Source organism: Cydia amplana, chromosome 10 (genome assembly GCF_948474715.1).
Source record: "Cydia amplana chromosome 10, ilCydAmpl1.1, whole genome shotgun sequence".
Lineage (NCBI taxonomy): Eukaryota > Metazoa > Arthropoda > Insecta > Lepidoptera > Tortricidae > Cydia > Cydia amplana.
This window is the reverse complement of record NC_086078.1, coordinates 4385003-4407293: the sequence shown is the minus strand read 5'-3', so window position 1 is coordinate 4407293 and position 22291 is coordinate 4385003. Positions and strand designations below refer to the sequence as shown.

Below are 22291 nucleotides of genomic sequence, written 5' to 3'. Positions count from 1 at the left end.
TTAATAACTGGACACAGTAGAGGAGCATTATATGCATTTTTTGATTTCATTTTTGCAATTCAAAGATTGTAAAAGGTACGATATATGATCTCTCTGTATTGTTCACATACATATTACATAATAACGCCTGGTAATACACATAAGATGCTGGTGTCTACGATCTCTCCATAGCATTTGATTGTGTTGAGCATGATAATACTACTACACAAGCTGTATTACTACGGTTCTACGATCTGTCTACAGAAGTCTTACACCTTGATAAATATTTTTAAGCCATAAAACTCAGAAACAGATTGGAAACGGAACAGATTTTAGCGTACGACTAAAACTTGGAGTTCAACAAGGTTCTCTTCTATCTTTCTTGCATTGAGACTTTTTCTTTCTTGCGGACTTTTTATTCTATTTGATGATACGAGATTTTTATTATGTAGTCAGAGCAGTGTACCATCGTTTATCCAGTTGTCTGTGGTCAGGAACCACGGCGCAGCTGCCCGAGCACCGAGCACCATTATTACGGCAAATTGTGCTCGATAGATTTACGAGCTGTCAACCCCTTATTTTGGCGGCACCGTAATCTAGGCAAATCGCTCAGCAAAAATGTTACTTTACCGTAGCGTAGTTAATGGACGATAATACTAAATTATACTACCTATAAGAATTAAGGTAGGTGTAATGTGCGAAAAACAACAAGACTAGAATACATGATTGTTAGAAGAAAGTTTATAGGTGTACTACATAGCTAAGGTGTCCTTATTTAAGCGGTACAGCAAATCGCTCAGTATCAATTTTACGATGATAAAACTGAATCCGGTCTGCAAGACCTAAATATTAAGAGAATAAGTGATGACAGCGTTAATCACTACAACTTAAAATATAAATACTTGTTATATAAGGTGTTGTAATACTTGATATTGAAAGCAACACATAATCAATACTGTGCAATAGTAAGTTGTATCTGAGTACGTTACCTAATGTTACTGTGTGGCACAGTGTTGCTTCACAAAACTGCGATGTGGGTGCACCTTAAGAAGATTCGCTCAACATGTCCCAATAAATCTTTATTTCCGTATTAAGAGCAGATGAAAGATTTCCTTAAGCAAGCCATTGATCACCTTATTAACGCGTCCGATACCGTTTAATTTATGGTATACTTTCCTCTCGCACCGTTACTGCTTAATTTAAGACCCGCGACAGTAATGTTAACGTTTCTTAATTGGCAGCTGTTTAATATACCACGTTAAATATAAACAGTGAGATTTAGCCGTAGTAGAGATAGTAATAGGTAGTAGACATAATATCTATCTAGCTAAAGTCAGCATCAAAAAAACATAGCATAGAAAAAAGGTAAACAATCTTGACGTGTCTTTTTATTGAAAAACACTTTTGAAAAATAAGTCACGGCAAATATGTAACATTTATGAATCATATAGGTACGATTATTTACATTATTTTGCTTTCATAAGTAATAGTTACGGATTTTAAAAAGCGTTTTTCAATTAAAAGACACGTCGAGATCGCGTAGTCTTTTTCTAATGCTAAAAAAAAACTATAAGACTACGAGTCATAAGTAGGTATCTAACGTTCTCTAATAACTTTATTAAAAAGGATAGGTGTTTATGTCTCTGTTTTTAAACTATGAGGTGGCAGCAGATACTTTTAAACACGAACTGTACCTACAAAATATCTATATTTGTAAAACAGGATAGGTACAATTTTCATGACATTTCATTAGACAATGCTGAGTTTGGTGGCCAAACCTTGAAACACGTACGCCTTAATATATTTTTATCACTGATTTTACTGAATATTTGTATTACCTACTTAATCATTGTTAATATACAACTAATGTCGTGTCGGAAATATGAAACTCTAGATAATTTAAATAAAATAATATAAATTGAAGTCTGCAGGTAGCCAATATACTCGTATATAAGAATATTTATAGAATTTATTACGAAAATCAATGATATAAATCGTAACGCACCAAATACTTACTGATGAAAATTTGCGTACAACGGATCTATTAATGTTATGATAATTGCTGCTAAACTGGTAAAACGGAACGTGCCCGCGAAAACCACCCACGAAATTATCCGATCAATGTTGCTTGTAACGACAATACTTGGGCAACCTAAGAAATGCCTAGATGTTAATTAATGAAATACATTTAATTTTGCCATTAACAGTCGCGTGTCGCCATCGATAGAGTCGGACCTACTCGGACCAAGCTAACTCTGCATTTGCAGTTGCAATGACAAAGTGTGGCTATGTCATCAATGTCAAAATTCTATGAAAATATGACGTTTATAATGACACTCTCTCACTTTGTTTTATTCAAGTCGGTGCAAAGGTATCTTAGACGAACTCTAGACTATAAAATAGTATTTTATACAATCGTGATATAATGGAGACCTTTTCAGTCGAGTACCGTGTTTAGACAACGAAGCTTGCTTAGTTGCCTAAGTAAGGTACGAGATTGAAAAGCTTGATTATATCACTATTGTATACAATACTTTTTCTACGAGTCAACAAAAAAAATACTTAAAACTAGTAGAAGAAAAATATATGTAGGTAAAAAAACCAAAAGTATACAGCTAAAGATACGCGAGCAACCGCGATACCTTCATACACTTACGCGACCCGACCCCGCGCCCCGCGCCCCCGGCCGGTTGGTCAACGACACCTTCTCGTAACTCATGAGGCCCTGGTACTTGCTCCGCGCTTTCGATTGGTCAATTTCATTATAGTTGACTAAACTGTATCGAAATTAATATTATAGTTGACTAAACTGTATCGAAATGAATATTATAGTTGACTAAACTGTATCTAAATGAATATTATAGTTGAGTTGGGGTCCCATAGTGAAAAAAGTATGCGATTTCACTTTGGTATACGTAGTCTTTATTCAAGCATTGCAGTCGACGAGTAGAAAAATAAATCTATTATGATTATTGGCTATTGGTTGTTCCACAGATGTAAATCTAATAAGTACCTAAATAAGATATTTCATCTGTTCTAAATTTAATGGACTTAGTACTTACAGTACTCGCCATCGGCCAACGGAAGAATTATAAAAACCTTCTGACCAATAAAAACCATTTTCACCACACCAGTTCGTAAAGGCATTCTTTATTCTTCAAAAACTGATGTATGTTTACAGTATATTCACTATATTTTGCTATGCTTGCCATTAGGCGATTCGTCTGCTCGTTTGCCTCATGTATAATTATATCATTAAAGAATTTGTGTTATGGCTAGCCAGGCAGTATACAAATGTCTAATTCAACACTCGACCACAACATGGTACCAGTGGTCGTCGCGGACGCGACACGCATATTTCACGTTTTATTCGACTAACACACATAAATATATAATTGCTCGGTTCGGCGATGCCGAGATAAGGCCTCATTTATATTCATATGGCATTATTGGATGGGGAAATAATTTATGGGATTATAATGGATGGAAGGAGCTACTTTCGACGGATTAAGAGTTTTGGATTTAATAATCTGTCTCCGGAATGATAGGTACACACCCACGGCTATAGCTTACAATAATATCTATCGGAAGCGCAGAATCTTAGGTGCTATTATTAATTACAAAAACGGGACTTAATCGCGTAAGTATAGGTAATTAAGTTTTAAAATTACCTTCGACGATTCGTGGAAGCCCGGTCTCGGAAAAGACTTACCTAGCTGACCTGAGCGAGTTTTACGAACTACCCGCACTTGGTCTTGTTTATCACCTTGAACGTTTTGCACACTAGGGATGTCACTCGGTCGACACACAACCTACCTAACCTAATGATATTCGATTTTTCAACTGGCGATATTACTAATGACTGGTTTCACTGTGGGTAAGTATGGATGGTGTCTGCGCGATTAAGTCGCGTTAAAGTAAATAATGACCAGGTTTATAATAAGTGTGGTAAATACGTACGTTGCCAAGGAAGCCGCTGCAGGGCTGTATAGCCGGCGGCGGCGGCTCCGGAGACCCCGACCGCTGAGGGCCCATCTCACAACACCATGCTGAAACAAAACAAAATATACATATACATTTTTGTACCATTTGGAGTTGAAACTCTAGGTCCATGGGGTCCCAGCGCGCTTAAGTTGTTCGCAGAAATCGCGAAGCGTCTGGTTGACGTAACTGGTGACCGAAGAGCTGGCGGCTACCTCGCACAACGTATCAGCATTGCGATACAGCGAGGAAATGTCGCCAGCATCCTTGGTACAATGCCTCAAGGGCCTATTTTAAATTTAAGCTAGTTTTTAGTTTCTTTTAGTAATACCACTGTATATATCTTGTTTGTAAATAAATGATCATAATAGAGTATTTGACTGTATTTAAAATAAATTATTTTACATCATGCATGAAATTAAGCACTAGAAGATTAATAGAGAAATGTAGACAGCATTTATTCTCAGACACAATTTCTATTTTAAAACCCGTGTAAAACTATAAAGAGTAGGTGATTTGATTGTGACGTCACATGCTAGTGTTTCATATAAATTCCATAGTAGCAAAATCGTTTGACAGTTCGAAAAAAGAAACTGATTTGACTAGTTGTCAAATACCCTATTTCATAGACTTAACCCAATATGCAACGTAACATTTCCCTTAAAATTCGGTTTCGTTTAAATTTCCGTTGGGTTTCAAAATTGATAGACCTACGAAACTCTAGAATGTCAAATGTCAGCCTAACGTTTACGATAAAACTAGAAAAACATGCCAATACGGATGTATCTATTGTACCCTTTGGCGTCGAGGTCGTTTGTTCACCCGTCTTATTATAATAATATTATAATAAGGAGTTTTAGAACGACCGAGGCTTCCTCGCACAACGCATCATTGCATGCCGTACGGAAAAAATATAGAGTTAGACCAAGAAAAGTCTGCAGCGATTTTGATAGTCCACGCATAGCAGTGCAAGTGTTATTTACACGTCATAAATTCATAGAAGTTTGACGTTTAAAATGACACTTGCACTGCGTGGGCTATCAAAATCGCTGCAGACTTTTCTCGGTCTGACTCTAACTCGTAATAGTACATTACGATACGTGTGCGAAAAACAGAACGACCCTTCGGTCGTGTTTTAGTTTAAATCGACACGAGTTGCGAATTACCTTTTCGCACATACATAATTACATATATCGTACTAAGGTAAGTTTTACAGTACGCATGGCCCTTTAAATTTTCGACACATAGTTACGTAATGTGCTAATTATCGCACTATTGCGGTAAAGTAGCACCATATGTTGGAATAAAATTTACATTAGAATTCCCTATTTATATGTAGATTAGTTTCAGTTTCACCCCATATTGATATGGACGGCAAAATTCGCACATATTTAAAAAAGGTGATAGAAAGCGGACAAACAGTCAATATGTACGATGTCTATGTGGGTGTGGAGAAACCAGGCTTAATGTGTGATCCTTCCCACACCAAACTCTAGGGTTATCACTAGGGCATCAACACTAGTTGGCATTCCGAAACACCGGAATATCGGATCAATTTTTACGATAGTTCAATACCGGTATGATTTTCAGAAATCCAGGTTTGAGGGCAAATATCGCTGGTTTAAATACTGGAATTGAGAATAGTTCGATATTAGAAATCCTAGTTACCACTTAGGTAACTAGGGTATGCAATATTGGACTACCACGGGCAGGCCCCGCCGGTGATGGCGGGATAAACTAGACCAGCGGTTCTCAATCTTTTTTTTTGACGGAACCCTTTTGGAAAGCGAAATACTTGATGGAACCCTACAATAAAACAATAGTTTTTAGTAGTGTATTTTTGAAGTGAAAACTTCTTTAGCGGCGCTGGGCACTTTTTGAGGTGGGGAAAAAATGATAAACTCGAGACAGCGTCGCGGCGATCACGTGACCGTAAGGACCGTACGGGGCGTAAGGTTTAGATGGCCACTCATAATCGGCTCGCGGTGCTCGGGCCCGGCGCCCCGGCGCGGAGGCGGGCAGCCTCGCTTCAATAGGATAGGTTTGGTTAGGTTAGGTTAATTTAGATGGCATTTAAATCAATAAAGAAAAACTGAATGTTATTTGACATTTATGTTGCGGATTCCTTTTCGAGACTCCTTACCTATGTTCAAATAATTTGACGTTGTCATCCCAACTAGCAAAAAGCGCTCTAACAACAGTCTCTAGACTACAATTTTTCGCTCTTATATTGATTTTATATCATCGTCTAAGCCCGGATTTGGGCACAACTTATAAGAGTATTTATTTTAATATCGTTCTAATATCAGTCTAATTGAATGCTGTTTGCACTCACAGTAATCTTTTTCAAAACTAAATTAAGCTGCCTTAGGCTAATATCGCTTTTACGTAAGTATCTTGTAAGCCTACAACTACATAGGCTTATATTGGTCGAACGTAAGTATCTTGTAAGCCTACATATGTAGGCTTATATTGGTCGAACGTAAGTATCTTGTAAGCCTACATAGGCTTAAGTTGGTCGAACGTAAGTATCTTGTAAGTCTACATAGGCTTATATTGATTTGGTTGGTTGGTTATATTGGTTTGGTGGTTGTAAGGTCACACAGTCTCACACAGAGATTTTATAATTATTTTATTTCTTTATTTTGTATTGATAGTCAGCCATTGCTGTAGCTGTATTTTTCAAGCGCAGTATTAGAGTCTTATAAGCATTCTGAATACAAATGATATGGCCATGTTGAATAAATTAGGGTTCCTTGCTTTACTTATACTTACAATAGTGTTCCCAAAAACGATTTAAGATCAAACCATCTTATATTGATCTTCACTTTTGTGATATAACTGTCTTGATCCTATATCACTCCAATATCTTACTAAAGTGCTGCTGTTGATCTTATTATAGCTTTGAATAAGATCAGAAATGTACGTACTTACAGTGTTCTTATGCTATGCCGATATTAGTCTTACATTCTTACAATAGCATTTAGAAATCTAATATAAAATTAAATGAACTTAGAGAATGGGGATATAAGACCAGGTACTCTCAAGTTTAATGAGACTTCGTAAATGTTGTTGTAAGAGAAAGAGGCTTAAAATAGTATTATGCCATGTTGATATTAGTGTTACATTCTTACAATAGCATTTAGAAAGTCTAATATAAGATGAAATGAACTTAGAGAATGGGGATATAAGACCAGGTACTCTCAAGTTCAATGAGACTTCGTAAATGTTATTATAAGAGCAAGAGGCTCATAATAGTATTATGCCATGCTGATATTAGTCTTACATTCTTATAATATCATTTAGAAAGTCTAAATATAAAATCAAATGAACTTAGAGAATGTGGATATAAGACCAGGTACTCTCAAGTTCAATGAGACTGAGTAAATGTTATTGTAAGAGCGAGAGGCTCATAATAGTATTATGACATGCTGATATTACTCTTACATTCTTATAATATCATTTAGAAAGTCTAATATAAAATCAAATGAACTAGCTTAGAGAATGTGGATATAAGACCAGGTACTCTCAAGTTCAATGAGACTTAGTAAATGTTATTGTAAGAGCGAGAGGCTCATAATAGTATTATGCCATGTTGATATTAATGTTACATTCTTATAATATCATTTAGAAAGTCTAATATAAGATCAAATGAACTTTGAGAATGTGGATATAAGACCAGACCTACTCTTAAGTTCAATGAGACTTAGTAAATGTTATTGTAAGAGCGAGAGGCTCATAATAGTATTATGCCATGTTGATATTAGTCTTACATTCTTATAATAGCATTTAGAAAGTCTAATATAAGATCAAATGAACTTAGAGAATGTGGATATAAGACCAGGTACTCTCAAGTTCACTGAGACTTAGTAAATGTTATTGTAAGAGCGAGAGGCTCATATTAGTATTATGCCATGTTGATATTAGTCTTACATTCTTATAATAGCATTTAGAAAGTCTAATATAAGATCAAATGAACTTAGAGAATGTGGATATAAAACCAGGTACTCTCAAGTTCAATGAGACTTAGTAAATGTTATTGTAAGAGCGACAGGCTTATAATAGTATTATAAAATGCTCTTATATACATATATAAGACTAGGTAATAAGACTAAACTTACTAAAGTGCGTATTAGCTTGTCTAAGACTAATATAAGAGCGATGATATGTTCAAAACAAAAATAAGAGCGCTATAAGCTCACTACTCTTATAAAGTGCGTAATCTGAGACTTTTTTGCTAGTTGGGATGGCAGTATGTAAATAAACATGTCAATGAAAAAGTGTGATCTTATTTGAGAATGATAATAATATATAAATTATAATAAATAAATAGAATACCTCCGCTAAACGTATGTATCGTGTTACCGGGCGTCGGTAACATAGTGAGGTGAGTTTTCACTTCTATCGGCACTCCCGGAGTGCAACTGTTGTTGCTTGTTTTATTAATAAGCATAATTCTAAATTCTTGCGGAACCCCTGCAGGGGTGTCGCGGAACCCTAGGGTTCCGCGGAACACACTTTGAGAATGGCTGAACTAGACTCCTTCTTGAAGAAGTGGACGGACACAGCACTGGATAGAGATCTGTGGAGAAATTAGGTGGCGGCTTCTGCCCAGAATTGAGACACTAAGTATATAATATGGGATCCCTTTGTTTCCCACATATTTATTGCTTCGAATTTCGATACTCAGAAATTGATCACCATATGATTTATGGATATAATCATCAATAGTCATAATTTTTGTTAAGTACAACGTTTCATAGTTCGAATATTAATGATCTATAATATTAAACACTATAATCACAAAAGTTATAAAACTGATGAGTATAACATTCAAAGATCTATCAATAATTATTCAGAAATATTTTAAGGCATATATTTCATCGTACTAATGGTCGTTAATCATATCTTTTTAATGTCATCCCTTTGTTTCCCATAAACTTACTGTTTCGAATTTCGATTGTCAGAAAATGATATCCTTATGATTTATGGACATAAACATCAATATTCATAATCACAAAGATTATAAAATTGATGAGTATAACATTCAAAGGTGTATCAATAATTATTCAGAAATGCTTTCAGGCATATATTTTAACGGACTAATTGGTCGTTAACCATTATTGTTTTAATGACTAAAGTGAATTACGTCTAAGAAACCAAATCAATAACATCCTTCATATTAAATATGTCATTATTACTCTACTCTCTCTACTATTAGATATTTGAAAGTTCATTTCATTATGATTTTCGATAATATGTCTTATTTTTAGTTATGATGAAAAACGTTATGAAATGATAAAAGACTCCCGATTTTACCTAATGTAAATTACGTCTTAAGCGATCAGTATAGAAACGAATTAGAACAAAAGCAACTTATTTCCCCAGGTAGGTTCGTTAGTTACCTTGTGTCCCTCAGAGCGGAAATAGGAGCCCCGCGTGCGCGGGGCTCCGTCGACTCGTTGGCAAGACGAATTGGCTTAACCTGTCAGCTCCCAAGGGCTCAAATTTGAGCCAGAACGCTTATGGTGACGTCACACACGTGGGAACTCACGGGTTAATAAACTACATGAAAAATAAGAAATGGCGGGAAATCAGTAAGCCAAACAAAAAAAAACCTGTTTCCTCAGGTAGGTTCGTTAGTTACCTTGTGTCCCTCAGAGCGGAAATAGGAGCCCCGCATAGCGGGGCCCCGTCGACTCATTGGCGGGACGAAATGGCTTAATAAGCTATATGAAAAATAAGAATTGGCGGGGAAATCAGTAAGCCAAACAAAAAAAACCTGTTTCCTCAGGTAGGTTCGTTAGTTACCTTGTGTCCCTCAGAGCGGAAATAGGAGCCCCGCATAGCGGGGCTCCGTCGACTCGTTGGCGGGACGAAATGGCTTAATAAGCTACATGAAAAATAAGAATTGGCGGGGAAATCAGTAATCCAAACAAAAAAAAACCTGTCTCCTCAGGTAGGTTCGTTAGTTGCCTTGTGTCCCTCAGAGCGGAAATAGGAGCCCCGCGCAGCTGGGCTCCGTCGACTCGTTGGCGGGACGAAATGGCTTAATAAGCTACATGAAAAATAAGAATTGGCGGGGAAATCAGTAAGCCAAACAAAAAAACCTGTTTCCTCAGGTAGGTTCGTTAGTTACCTTGTGTCCCTCAGTAGCGGGGCTCCGTCGACTCGTTGGCAGGACGAAATGGCTTAATAAGCTACATGAAAAATAAGAATTGGCGGGAAAATCAGTAAGCCAAACAAAAAAAACCTGTTTCCTCAGGTAGGTTCGTTAGTTACCTTGTGTCCCTCAGAGCGGAAATAGGAGCCCCGCATAGCGGGGCTTCGTCGACTCGTTGGCGGGACGAAATGGCTTAATAAGCTACATGAAAAATAAGAATTGGCGGGAAAATCAGTAAGCCAAACAAAAAAAAACCTGTTTCCTCAGGTAGGTTCGTTAGTTACCTTGTGTCCCTCAGAGCGGAAATAGGAGCCCCGCGCAGCGGGGCTCCGTCGACTCATTGGCGGGGCGAAATGGCTTAATAAGCTACATGAAAAATAAGAATTGGCGGGGAAATCAGTAATCCAAACAAAAAAAACCTGTTTCCTCAGGTAGGTTCGTTAGTTGCCTTGTGTCCCTCAGAGCGGAAATAGGAGCCCCGCGCAGCGGGGCTCCGTCGACTCGTTGTCGGGACGAATTGGCTTAATAAGCTACATGAAAAATAAGAATTGGCGGGGAAATCAGTAAGCCAAACAAAAAAAAACCTGTTTCCTCAGGTAGGTTCGTTAGTTACCTTGTGTCCCTCAGAGCGGAAATAGGAGCCCCGCGTAGCGGGGCTCCGTCGACTCGTTGGCGGGACGAAATGGCTTAATAAGCTAGATGAAAAATAAGAACTGGCGGGGAAATCAGTAACCCAAACAAAAAAAACCTGTTTCCTCAGGTAGGTTCGTTAGTTGCCTTGTGTCCCTCAGAGCGGAAATAGGAGCCCCGCGCAGCGGGGCTCCGTCGACTCGTTGGCGGGACGAAATGGCTTAATAAGCTACATGAAAAATAAGAATTGGCGGGGAAATCAGTAAGCCAAACAAAAAAACTTGTTTTCTCAGGTAGGTTCGTTAGTTACCTTGTGTCCCTTAGAGCAGAAACGGGGCTCCGTCGACTAGTTGGCGGGACGGAATGGCTTAATAAGCTACATGAAAAATAAGAATTGGCGGGGAAATCTACTGATTTCCCCGCCAATTCTTATTTTTCATAGAAAACAAGTTTTTTTGTTTGGCTTACTAGCCAAACAAAAAAACTTGTTTTCTCAGGTAGGTTCGTTAGTTACCTTGTGTCCCTTAGAGCAGAAATAGGAGCCCCGCGTAGCGGGGTTCCGTCGACTCGTTGGCGGGACGGAATGGCTTAATAAGCTACATGAAAAATAAGAATTGGCGGGGAAATCAGTAGGCCAAACAAACGCGTGTATGTAAACAAGTAGGCATGATAATGTTATAGCTAACTAATCACGTGACTACCTATGATTATAACCTGCGAAAAAAGTCCTTATAACAATTATTATAAAGCAAGTTTATTTGCCTTCAACATTATGTAATAGTATGGTAACATCTAGACTTTGAATATAATGAGTAACAAATTTTATGGCTAACAATAAAGATGACCTACAAAAATCGGAAATGCAATTTGTAATGTTTAATTCTATAACTAATGATAATATGACTAATAATAATTATGATGGAAAACATTATGGACTAAAAAAAATCGGAACATAATATTTATGAAAAGCAACAGAGACCTCCTACTTATCATTATAACCTGCGGTAAAAGACCTTACAACAATTATTATAATTAAGTTTATTGCCTTCAACATTATGTAATGGTATACCATCTGGACTTTGAATATTATGAGTAACAAATTTTATGACTAACAATAATGATGACCTGCAAAAATCGGAACTCCAATTTTTATTGTTAAATTTTATGACTATTGACAATATGACTAATAAAAATTATGATGGAAAACGTTATGGACTGATAAAATCGGAACAAAAAATTTATGTGAACCAATAGAGACCCATATAATATCGTTATCAATTTGATATACCTACAGTTTGTCTAGGTAGACATATATGCAATTAAGAACTCTATCTCAGTCTACCATAATGACACGGAGTATAAATCCCATGATATAACCGGATCAGGAAGCTCATAATTCCTAACATGTCACGAGAAATCCTGGGGGCCTACCCAAGATAACAATCGTACATTGACAAATGCCGATCGGAAAAAAAAATATCGGGGTGACAGATGTAACGCACAGTCACGTGATCATTTCCATACATTATTTTACTTTTGATTTGCGTTTTCTATCAACGCTTTCTAGGGTGTGGTAACCCTAGCAGCTGGCTGGTGACAATGAAATGACCTTGAACACTGAGACCGATAGAATGCTCAATAAATCAACATCTGTGTATTGTTAATTCCAGTTTAACGGCGGCACTACGTAGCCAATTCGAACATACACTGATATCAGAATGATATTTGAATCATATTATTTAGTTATCGTGTATTTCGGTCTTAACTTGGCCGTACATGTATTGGCGTGGGCGAGACGCAAGATAACAAAATAACATGATTCAAATATCATTCTGATGTCAGTGTACGTTTGAATAGGGTATTTTCCTATTAGTCAAATCAGTTTCTTTTTTATACTTGGTCAACCAGATCTTGACAGTAGAAAAGGCGGCAAATTTGAAAAATGTAGGCGCGAAGGGATATCGTCCCATAGAAAATTTGAATTTCGCGCCTTTTTTTACTGACAAGATTTGGTTGACCGGCTATAGAACTGTCATAACGATTTGCTAATATGGAATTTATATGAAACATTACATCGTGACGTTACGGTCTACGTCTACTCACCTACTATTTATATTTGTTTAAAAATAACTGCTATCTATGTTTTTGTAATAATTATTTGGTGCTTTATTTCATGCATGGTGTGAAATAAAATAATTCAAATAATTTATTTAAAATGCAGTATAATATACCCTATTGACCTGTATTTCCGTTTATTGGACAGCATTTAAATGTTAAACGAATAAACCTTTGAACTAAAGGACTGATTTAGACTAATAACTATATAATTGGTAGTTGCAAAATGATCAGCAGCCATTTGCGAATTGGGACAACAAAAGAGTGGCGAAATTTACAGAAATTATTTAGAATGATTTATTTGAGTTATATATTATGCAGTTTATTATAATTTAAAATTAACTTTAACTACTTATACCTAGTACTGTAGGTACTTAAAGTTAATTTGACTTTTATGAAACATTTGGTTCAAGTCAAACCAATAAGTCGCTATTTTATTGATCGGCCTTTCAGAGAATATATGTTAGCTGTTTAATGATATAAAATGCATAGAAAACATAGTGGGGATCAGACACAGTCTCGCACACAGGTTCAGACAAATTAGTAGTGTCTGGCCAAAGATTAAGTAGATTTCGGTTTCTAGCATTCCATCTTTTTGAAATGTACACTAACACTATCAAAAAACCTTTTGCATTTCATTTTATACACACTATTCTTACACCTATACCTACTTATCGTATACCTACCTTTAAACGAGCAATTTTAATATATTTAATATTTATATATATTTATGTATATTTCGGGGATCTCGGAAACGGCTCTAACGATTTCGACGAAATTTACTATATGGGGGTTTTCGGGGGCGAAAAGCGATCTAGCTAGGTCTTATCTCTGGGAAAACGAAAACGCGCATTTTTGAGCTTTTATTTGTCTCCCAGATATTTACATACCTATCTACTTTAACATTGTAACGGTAACAGAGTAAACAGGCTCCACATAAGCGAATGTATCAAAACCTTTAAAGATTACGTTTATTTATGTAATGTAAACACCGATCGTTTCCCCAACATCGCTGTATCATGCATACCTAACATAAATTACGTTTTTGTTCCTCGCTATTTTCCTGCATAAATGGGTTGCCTGCGCCGTGAGAATCACGGATTCGATCTTGTAACGGATCCTAACATGCTTCAATTTAGCTCAGAACGTCTTAAGTAAAGCATCTTTCTGAATAAGCCGCAGCTTTTTATACGAGTCTTTAAGTGTATGTTATTGGAATATGGATAGACGATTTCCATGAAGTTAACAGCTAATTGCTGAGTAATTCCATATTTAAAATGGTAGCTAATTAATGCGATGTATGCTAAGGCAATGTCATATCCATATAAATTCTTTGAAGCTACGGTGCATGTATTTCTTTCTTTCTCTTTTATGGATAGTATTATGCCGATTCCCATGGGTTATACCGCTTCTACAGTCCGTCTAATAAAGCTAATTTTTCATCGATTTGAATACATCAAAGTGAGGGAGTGTTATTAATAAACGTCATATTTTCATAAAAATTTGACATTAATGGTGACATCTTACACATTGTCATTGCAAATGCAATGCAAAAGTTAGTTTGGTCCGAATAAAACATATGTTAAATCAAGCAGTCGTTTATAAACTTTACCCTACCCTCTTCACTCGAATAAAGGATGACTCACGTTAGACCGGGCCGTGTCCGGGCGGAGCTTCCGGAGCTTCGTTTTGGAAAGCATCACGTGAAGTAAATAACCTGTCATCTGTCATAGAATAGTAAGCGCCGGAAGCTCCGGCCCGGACACGGCCCGGTCTAACGTGAGTAATCCTTAAAACTAGTCTAGTCTCAGTTAAAAAGTAATCACGAATCATAACTGATGCACCGATGCAATAAACTAGTTCTGCTAATTACCCGTGGCAGTAAATTATCTGCACACCCCAGGTAATTAAAGTAATTATAACCCAGTACGTACAGGCCAATTCGAACGTACACTGATATCAAAATGATATTTGAATCATGTTATTTTGTTATAGTGCGTCTCGAGTACGAGCTAAATACACGATAACTGAACCATCATTCAGATGGACGAAACAACTTATGGTGGTTTAACACAACCTACCTTACGTAGGTATGTTGAAACATTCAAGGCCCCAACCAATGCCCTTTAAACTAAGAAGAAAGCAACCTTATTTCTTGGTAACTCCAGAGACATTGCAGTGTTAAACCTAATAATAAACAGGAACTATGTAAATAGGAGAAGCCTTATTTCTTGGTAGTTACCTCTGATCTGGAGTCCCAGAGACATTTTGAGTAACGCAAGAGACGCTCAAAACTATCTGTCAAAAATTGTATTCACCCTGATATCAGTTAGATATCGTTCTGAAACCAGTGTACGCCGTACGTTCGAATTGGCCTGCTAGTCTAGCCGCTAGAATCCCTTCGGATTCCATTCTTCTATTTGTGAACGCTATCTTAAATTACAGAGGGATTGTCTATAGTTAAACGAAGCACGACTCATGAAGTTGTTTAGTTTTTTTTTCGGTATTAGATCGAAGGCGCGGCGGCCATAATAAACGCTCAGTAAGTTGCAAACGCTAATAGCTTTAAGTCGAGCGGGTAGATGCACCAAGTATAAACGGCTACAAGTCAATTATTCTGAACAATACGATTAATTCATTCATAGACATTCAGATAAGAGAAAAACATTCGAGAAGCCAGCAGGCAAAGAAAAAGAAAAAAGTAGACTTAGCAAAAATGTTCGGCCGAATATTCGTATTCGGAAAAGTCCATATTTGGCCCATCTCTTATCCCAAGGTTAATACAAACACTGATTCGTTCGCGTTCCGTTCGACTCTCTTTCACTAGGTAAGCGACTGGAGTACGTGGCCAGATAAAAACGTTCCATAGACTATAGTTGGCGGGTAATTGCGCGTCTATGCCCGGCGCTTGCTTTACAATTTATTATTTTCAAATTTTTTTTTAAATCTGTCCGAGGCTATGAAGACGGCGCTGATGCAAAAAAATAAAAGACTTATAGAAAAGTTCTGAAGTTTCTCAAAGGCTGGCCACGTTGAAATGTGGTGTTGACGAAACCTAATTAATGTAGGTAGTATATATATCTAACCTGCATTTGTTTAAGTTTATTTTTCAAGTAGGCATATTATAATGCGCTTAAGAACGTCAAATAAAGCTACACCGACTCTAACCTTACACCTCTGCCCGAGACTTGGAGGATATAATCAAACGGAGACGCCATGTCTGTAATTTTCTGTACAAAACAGTCTGCCGATTTTTGCGGGGGAGGGGAACGTCAAATGTATGCGTAACGTAAAAATAGCCATGTCAGATAAACGTCAGTCCATACATTGTGTATGACCGTTGGCCGCCTATTTTCGACAGAGGGGAAAGCCTGTTAATGGCTACTCCGTTTAGTTGTATCCTCCAAGGCCCGAGATGATTTAAGATCCAATATCGGACCGGCAAAAAATTCGGCGGGACACATCTTTTCAAAACAATACATCTTGTAACATGCATTAATAAAAAAAATAACTTAGTAACAGAACCGATCAACAAACATACCTACTCATATAGCTGTAGCTGTATGTACCCACCCTAAGGGCATCGCCGGATACGGGCTGATGAGCCCCGAGGTGGTCGGAGGTGATAAATAAGTAGTTATCTCGGCTATCTCGGGCACCGCACGCTGTGATGTTTATAAATTTTTTGATGCATGCTATAGTTTTCCTACTTCTTGTGGGGTTTGTGCATTATTTATTATAATTATGGATTTAATCATTTACAAAAACTTGCATTTTAGACAGAGTGTAAAGCTGTTTTAACAGTTTGACTGCAGGAGGAAAGTAAAAGTCTAAATAAACGTGGAACTTGGAAGGCATTCAAGTAAATACTTTGATTTTGACAAGCTTCTCTATTTGGCTTACAAAGATTTTTAGTATAATGTAGGTCAAATCTTGCAAGCTATACGGCGCGATTCGGGAAATGATTTAGAGATTCCCTAGATATGAAATAGTGAAGATATGTGACGTTCCACGGCAAAAGGTACCTTATGGCGGCTGGCGCTTACGCTATTATTAACGCCGCTCCAATATTCAGCCGGGGCAATGGTACCTTTTGCCGTGGAACGTCACATGTGAATCTCTAATTCATTTGCCGAATCGCGCCGATAGTCTAAAAATAATAGATCTCTCGCTCTGCTAACAACTTACATGAAAAATTTGGATGTTTTTTTAGTAATAATCTCGTAAAACTGAGTCGATTTTTTTTTTAATATTTAGACTCAAAAGTCTTAAAGAGAAGAGAATGATTACCTACCTAGCTATTAAACTATATGTGTCTTTAAATGTAATTTGTAATAGTGTTATTTTCATAAAGAAAGTTCTAAACTCTCACTCAAGTTAAAAGGAGTCAATGTGACACCGTGAGAAAGATAGATTTCAACTCTACTTATATTTCAGTGATTGTTACCATGAAACATACCTTCGACTTTCTAAAATATACAAAACCAACCCAACCGTGAATGTTATAAAATATGATTATTGTTTATTTTTATAATCAGGTTTCCATATCTACACTAACTAGCTTAATTAAGTTGGCACCGTTTGTTGATTTTTATAGTAATTGGATATGAACATCACAGTCATAATCATAACATTCATAACATAACACATACATATGTATAGTATGTGCGGAAAGAGAAGAGAATGTAAGGGAACCAATACATTCGGCTCTTCTATTTCCGCAGATACTTCATTCTATTAATTTTGTACCAAATTATTGTTGTTCAATTACTAACTATGCAAGAGCGGTGCCTCTTAATAAAAGTAATATCTGGGTGACCGAGCTTCGCTCGGAAAACATATAATAACTCGGAAATGCGCGTTTTGCCAGAGATAAGACCTAGCTAGATCGATTTTTCGCCCCCGAAAACCCCTATATACCAAATTTCATCGAAATCGTTAGAGCCGTTTCCGAGATCCCCGAAATATATATATATATATATAAATAAATAAATAAATAAATTAATAAATAAACAAGAATTGCTCATTTAAAGGTATTAGATAGATGTATTTGATACTTAAAAAGAGGTACCAACTTTTTATAATGTAAATGAATACTTAAACTGAATAAACAATTTTATTTTATTATTAAGTAAAATGTATTGTTTAGATATGTCGCAGGGAAATGATAAAAACAGAGATTTGAACAAATCTCTAAGGGATATGATCAAATCACGCAGGATGTTAAAATGGCGAATCCATATCATCATTTCCCTAGAAAAATTCAGTCATTTGACCAAATCACTGACTCTGTTTAGTGAAAAGACAAAATCGGCCAATAAATGCGAAACGCTTTTTCATTTCACTAGATTTGTTTAGGAATTTGACAAAATCCCTGACCACGACAGTAAGTTGACGAAACGAACTTAAAAAGTCAACAGTTTTATCATTTCGCTAAACAGGTTTAGTGAAATGATAAAGTCTCAACTGGAAGATGGTATATGGTGATTTGATTAAATCTCTGCACGGTTTAGTGAAATGACGAAGGCAAGTACAGCATACAACAGTTTACTCTACAGTTAAGCGATTTGATCAAATCTCTGATTAGATTAAGTGAAATCTTTTGAAAATATCGGCTGAAAAAATGAAAGAGACTTCTCTGCACAAATTTAAAGAGTTGCTAATCGAATCAAGCGTGTTGGTGCACGTCCCTAAGGTAGACAGAGGTCCATTAGATGGAAGTAATGTACCTGGGATTGTTTTAAATAGGTATTAAAAATTATCTGTACCAAATCGGTACATCTGTCGGCATCATAATTTCAAAAATTTTCACTTAATCTAGTCAGAGATTTGATCAAATCGCTTAGCTGTAGAGTAAACTGTTGTTGTCTGCTGTTGTTGCTGCTTTCGTCATTTCACTAAACCTTTCAGAGATTTAATCAAATCACCATATACCATCTTCCAGTTGAGACTTTATCATTTCACTAAACCTGTTTAGCGAAATGATAAAACTAGTTGACTTTTTAAGTTCGTTTCATCAACTTACTGTTGTTGTTAGGGATTTTGTCAAATTCCTAAACAAATCTAGTGAAATGAAAAAGCGTTTCGCATTTATTGGCCGATTTTGTCTTTTCACTAAACAGAGTCAGTGATTTGGTCAAATGACTGAATTTTTCTAGGGAAATGATGATATGGATTCGCCATTTTAACATCCTGCGTGATTTGATCATATCCCTTAGAGATTTGTTCAAATCTCTGTTTTGATCATTTCCCTGCGACAGATACATGTATAGATCCTATAGGTACATATGTAGGTATATTATATACTTTAAGTTTAAACTATTTTAACTACCTACTATAAGTTTCTACCCAGAGGCCGTGAGTTCAAGTCTCACCCAAGACAGTAATTTTTCCACTTTTCAATTTATTCTAAGCTTAATAGATTCGTTCGCAGACGTTTCTGTTGCAGTGTCGCGGCCCTTCAGGTGATCCCACTTACACCAAAAGCTGTAACTGGCCCCAGGTGAGGCCAAACAGCGTAAGCCATGATAAAAAAAAGCGGCCAAGTGCGAGTCGGACTCGCCCATGAAGGGTTCCGTATTTAGGCGATTTATGACGTAGGTATAAAAAAAAAACTACTTACTAGATCTCGTTCAAACCAATTTTCGGTGGAAGTTTACATGGTAATGTACCTACAACATATATTTTTTTTAGTTTTATCATTCTCTTATTTTAGAAGTTACAGGGGGGGGGGGGACACACATTTTACCACTTTGGAAGTGTCTCTCGCGCAAACTATTCAGTTTAGAAAAAAATGATATTAGAAACCTCAATATCATTTTTGAAGACCTATCCCTGATACCCCACACGTATGGGTTTGATGAAAAAAAAATTTTTGAGTTTCAGTTCTAAGTATGGGGAACCCCAAAAATTTATTGTTTTTTTTTCTATTTTTGTGTGAAAATCTTAATGCGGTTCACAGAATACATCTACTTACCAAGTTTCAACAGTATAGTTCTTATAGTTTCGGAGAAAAGTGGCTGTGACATACGGACGGACAGACAGACGGACAGACGGACAGACGGACAGACGGACAGACAGACAGACAGACATGACGAATCTATAAGGGTTCCGTTTTTTGCCATTTGGCTACGGAACCCTAAAAACGTTAATGCTATTAAAAAAAAACTATAATTAAGTTTTACTGCTCAGTACCTAAGGTGCAGTAGGTTCAGCCGGCAGTTGTCAAAAGTTGCCAAAAGATATGCATAGCAATCTTGAGTCTTTTGTCTATTAACTTCATCGATTCGAAGTCTGATTTCGTGACTATCGCTCGATAGAAAAAAAATACGAACATAGGTCTAAAAGGCATCTTAAAAATTTGTAGCAATTTTTGCACTAAAGCCCTAAAGCAGCGGTCGGCAACCTTTTAGCAACCAAGGGCCACATAGTAGTTAACGAAATTGACGCGGGCCGCACTTGTTAATATTTATGACTAGACTAGACATTGTCGTTTGTGAATATTACATACAAAACAGCCAGGGAGGCTCGCGGGCCGCAAGTGACAGGTTCACGGGCCGCGGGTTGCCGACCGCTGCCCTAAAGCAAGCAAAAAATATGGAAATTGCTACTAGAAATGCGAATTCATAGTTTTTGTTTAAGTAATTTTCAAAATAGACGAGCTAAGCGTCCAGTCTACGTTTACTTCAAAAAGGACAATCAAAACAATTTTTAATGTCTATTTTTGTTTTGAATCGATGGGATCGATGGAATGAACGGCGCCACTATAAACAAGTTTTATCTGCTACTTTAAAAGACTAACAGTAGCCTTTATTGCTGTGTTATTAAGATTGATATTAGGACTCCATATGAGATTCTAGGTGTAAGTATAAGTTAGTAGCGGCGTGACAAAGGGTCCAATTTGAGCGTATCTGTGGGATCGCGCGTGATTCGCCTGTCTATGTTGGATGGGTGAGATTTAGGTGTTTACTTGAACTCGGCTCTGTTTTACTATTTCCTGTCTATGAAAGGTAGTTTATAATATTTTACAGATAGGTATGGAATACGCCGAATACGGTCAAGTTTTGAGTTGCTACTTTGGATTCATGGCTATAGCAAAGTGAACCAATTTAATAAGTCATCGTTTACGTTAGTTATGCGTTATGCTTAACCTGTATATGTAATTTGAGCTATGCGTCATAAATGTCACAGTTCTTTATTACTGGAATATGTAAGTGAGGTTAGGTTTATGTTCATTTGAAGCCATTACAAGTGTCCAGCTGGCATTCAAGGTGATAGGTCGATAAAATGGAAATTTTATTAGCTGGATTGACATGACATACAATTTGTTTTTCTCGTATCGCTCGTGTAGAGTCGGTAAAGTTATAACTGACATTATTAGCTACACAGTATACAAGCCCCGCGTGCTTTTATAGTTATTTTCACAACACCAGCTCGTAAAGGCTAACTAGCCTACATGAGAAAACAATTCAAATTTGCCACCCTTGTAAATAAAATGCAGCTATCTCATCAGTTTTTGAAGTAGGTACATATAAAGTGAGCCCTTACGTTACGAGCTGGTGTGGTAAGAAATGTAATTTTGCCGTGTTACGCCAATAGGTCTAGCCTACTTACGGTCCCTATATAACGGTAAATAATGCACCTAGCAGGACGCGGCAGAATTATAATATACCTACCACCAGAGTAAGCAGAGCGAAACGCCGAAACGCACAATACATTATAAAGACTTAACATATACGAGTATATACTTAACCTTAAAGAGGCAAACGAATATGAAGCTAAATTTAATAAACGCTCAGTTAAATTTTAAAACAATGGCAGATAAACCAACGGCATTGTATTAATGCAGCTTTGGAGTCTAGACCGCGAAGAAAGAACCAACTGCGCGCGTTTCAAACGTAGTTAATACCTTTTACAAGAGTATTAACGACGCACAAATCAGGCTTATTAGTGTTCCTAGATTCTAGATAGCCTTAGATGAGTCCTGGCTCCTTGGTTCTCACTACCATCGCTTCCAGAGCCACATGAACCAGTCTGAGGATGACCTTTGACGACGAACATTTGTTATGTGCTTGTATCTCGAGTATAAACTGGTTAGTGCTCGGTAAGGACTTGGAATAAAGATCAGTAATTACCTATTGTCCACACCAGGCTATAAACACGATGTGTGCTTTCACTGATAGGAATCGGACTGATATTTTGCTGCTTATCGATAATCAAATGATTCCTTCACGGCGCTTACGTTTACCATGTTTGAGTTAGAATTTTTAAAGATGTGTTTGATTTTTTCTCACGAATATTTGCTTAGGTACATGTAAAGAGTAAGTCGGGAAGAAAAGAAGATGCAATGCAAAATTAAAACGTGATTTTTTTAACTAATTGAGCCGACAACCCTGAACGATTCAATAAATTGTGTCATTACTT

The 22291-nt window shown here is 36.9% G+C and overlaps 1 protein-coding gene across 2 annotated transcripts in view; it reads right to left on the bottom strand.

Moving 5' to 3' along the window:
- The window catches only part of LOC134651368 (leucine zipper putative tumor suppressor 2 homolog), a 156764-nt gene that overhangs the window by 128860 nt on the left and 5613 nt on the right, over positions 1 to 22291 (bottom strand). For both annotated transcript variants that reach the window (XM_063506451.1, XM_063506452.1), the window contains exon 2: positions 3940 to 4028. In XM_063506451.1, the coding sequence (XP_063362521.1) occupies positions 3940 to 4014 (75 nt within the window). In that variant the 5' untranslated portion in view covers positions 4015 to 4028. The remainder of the gene's footprint in view (positions 1 to 3939; positions 4029 to 22291) is intronic.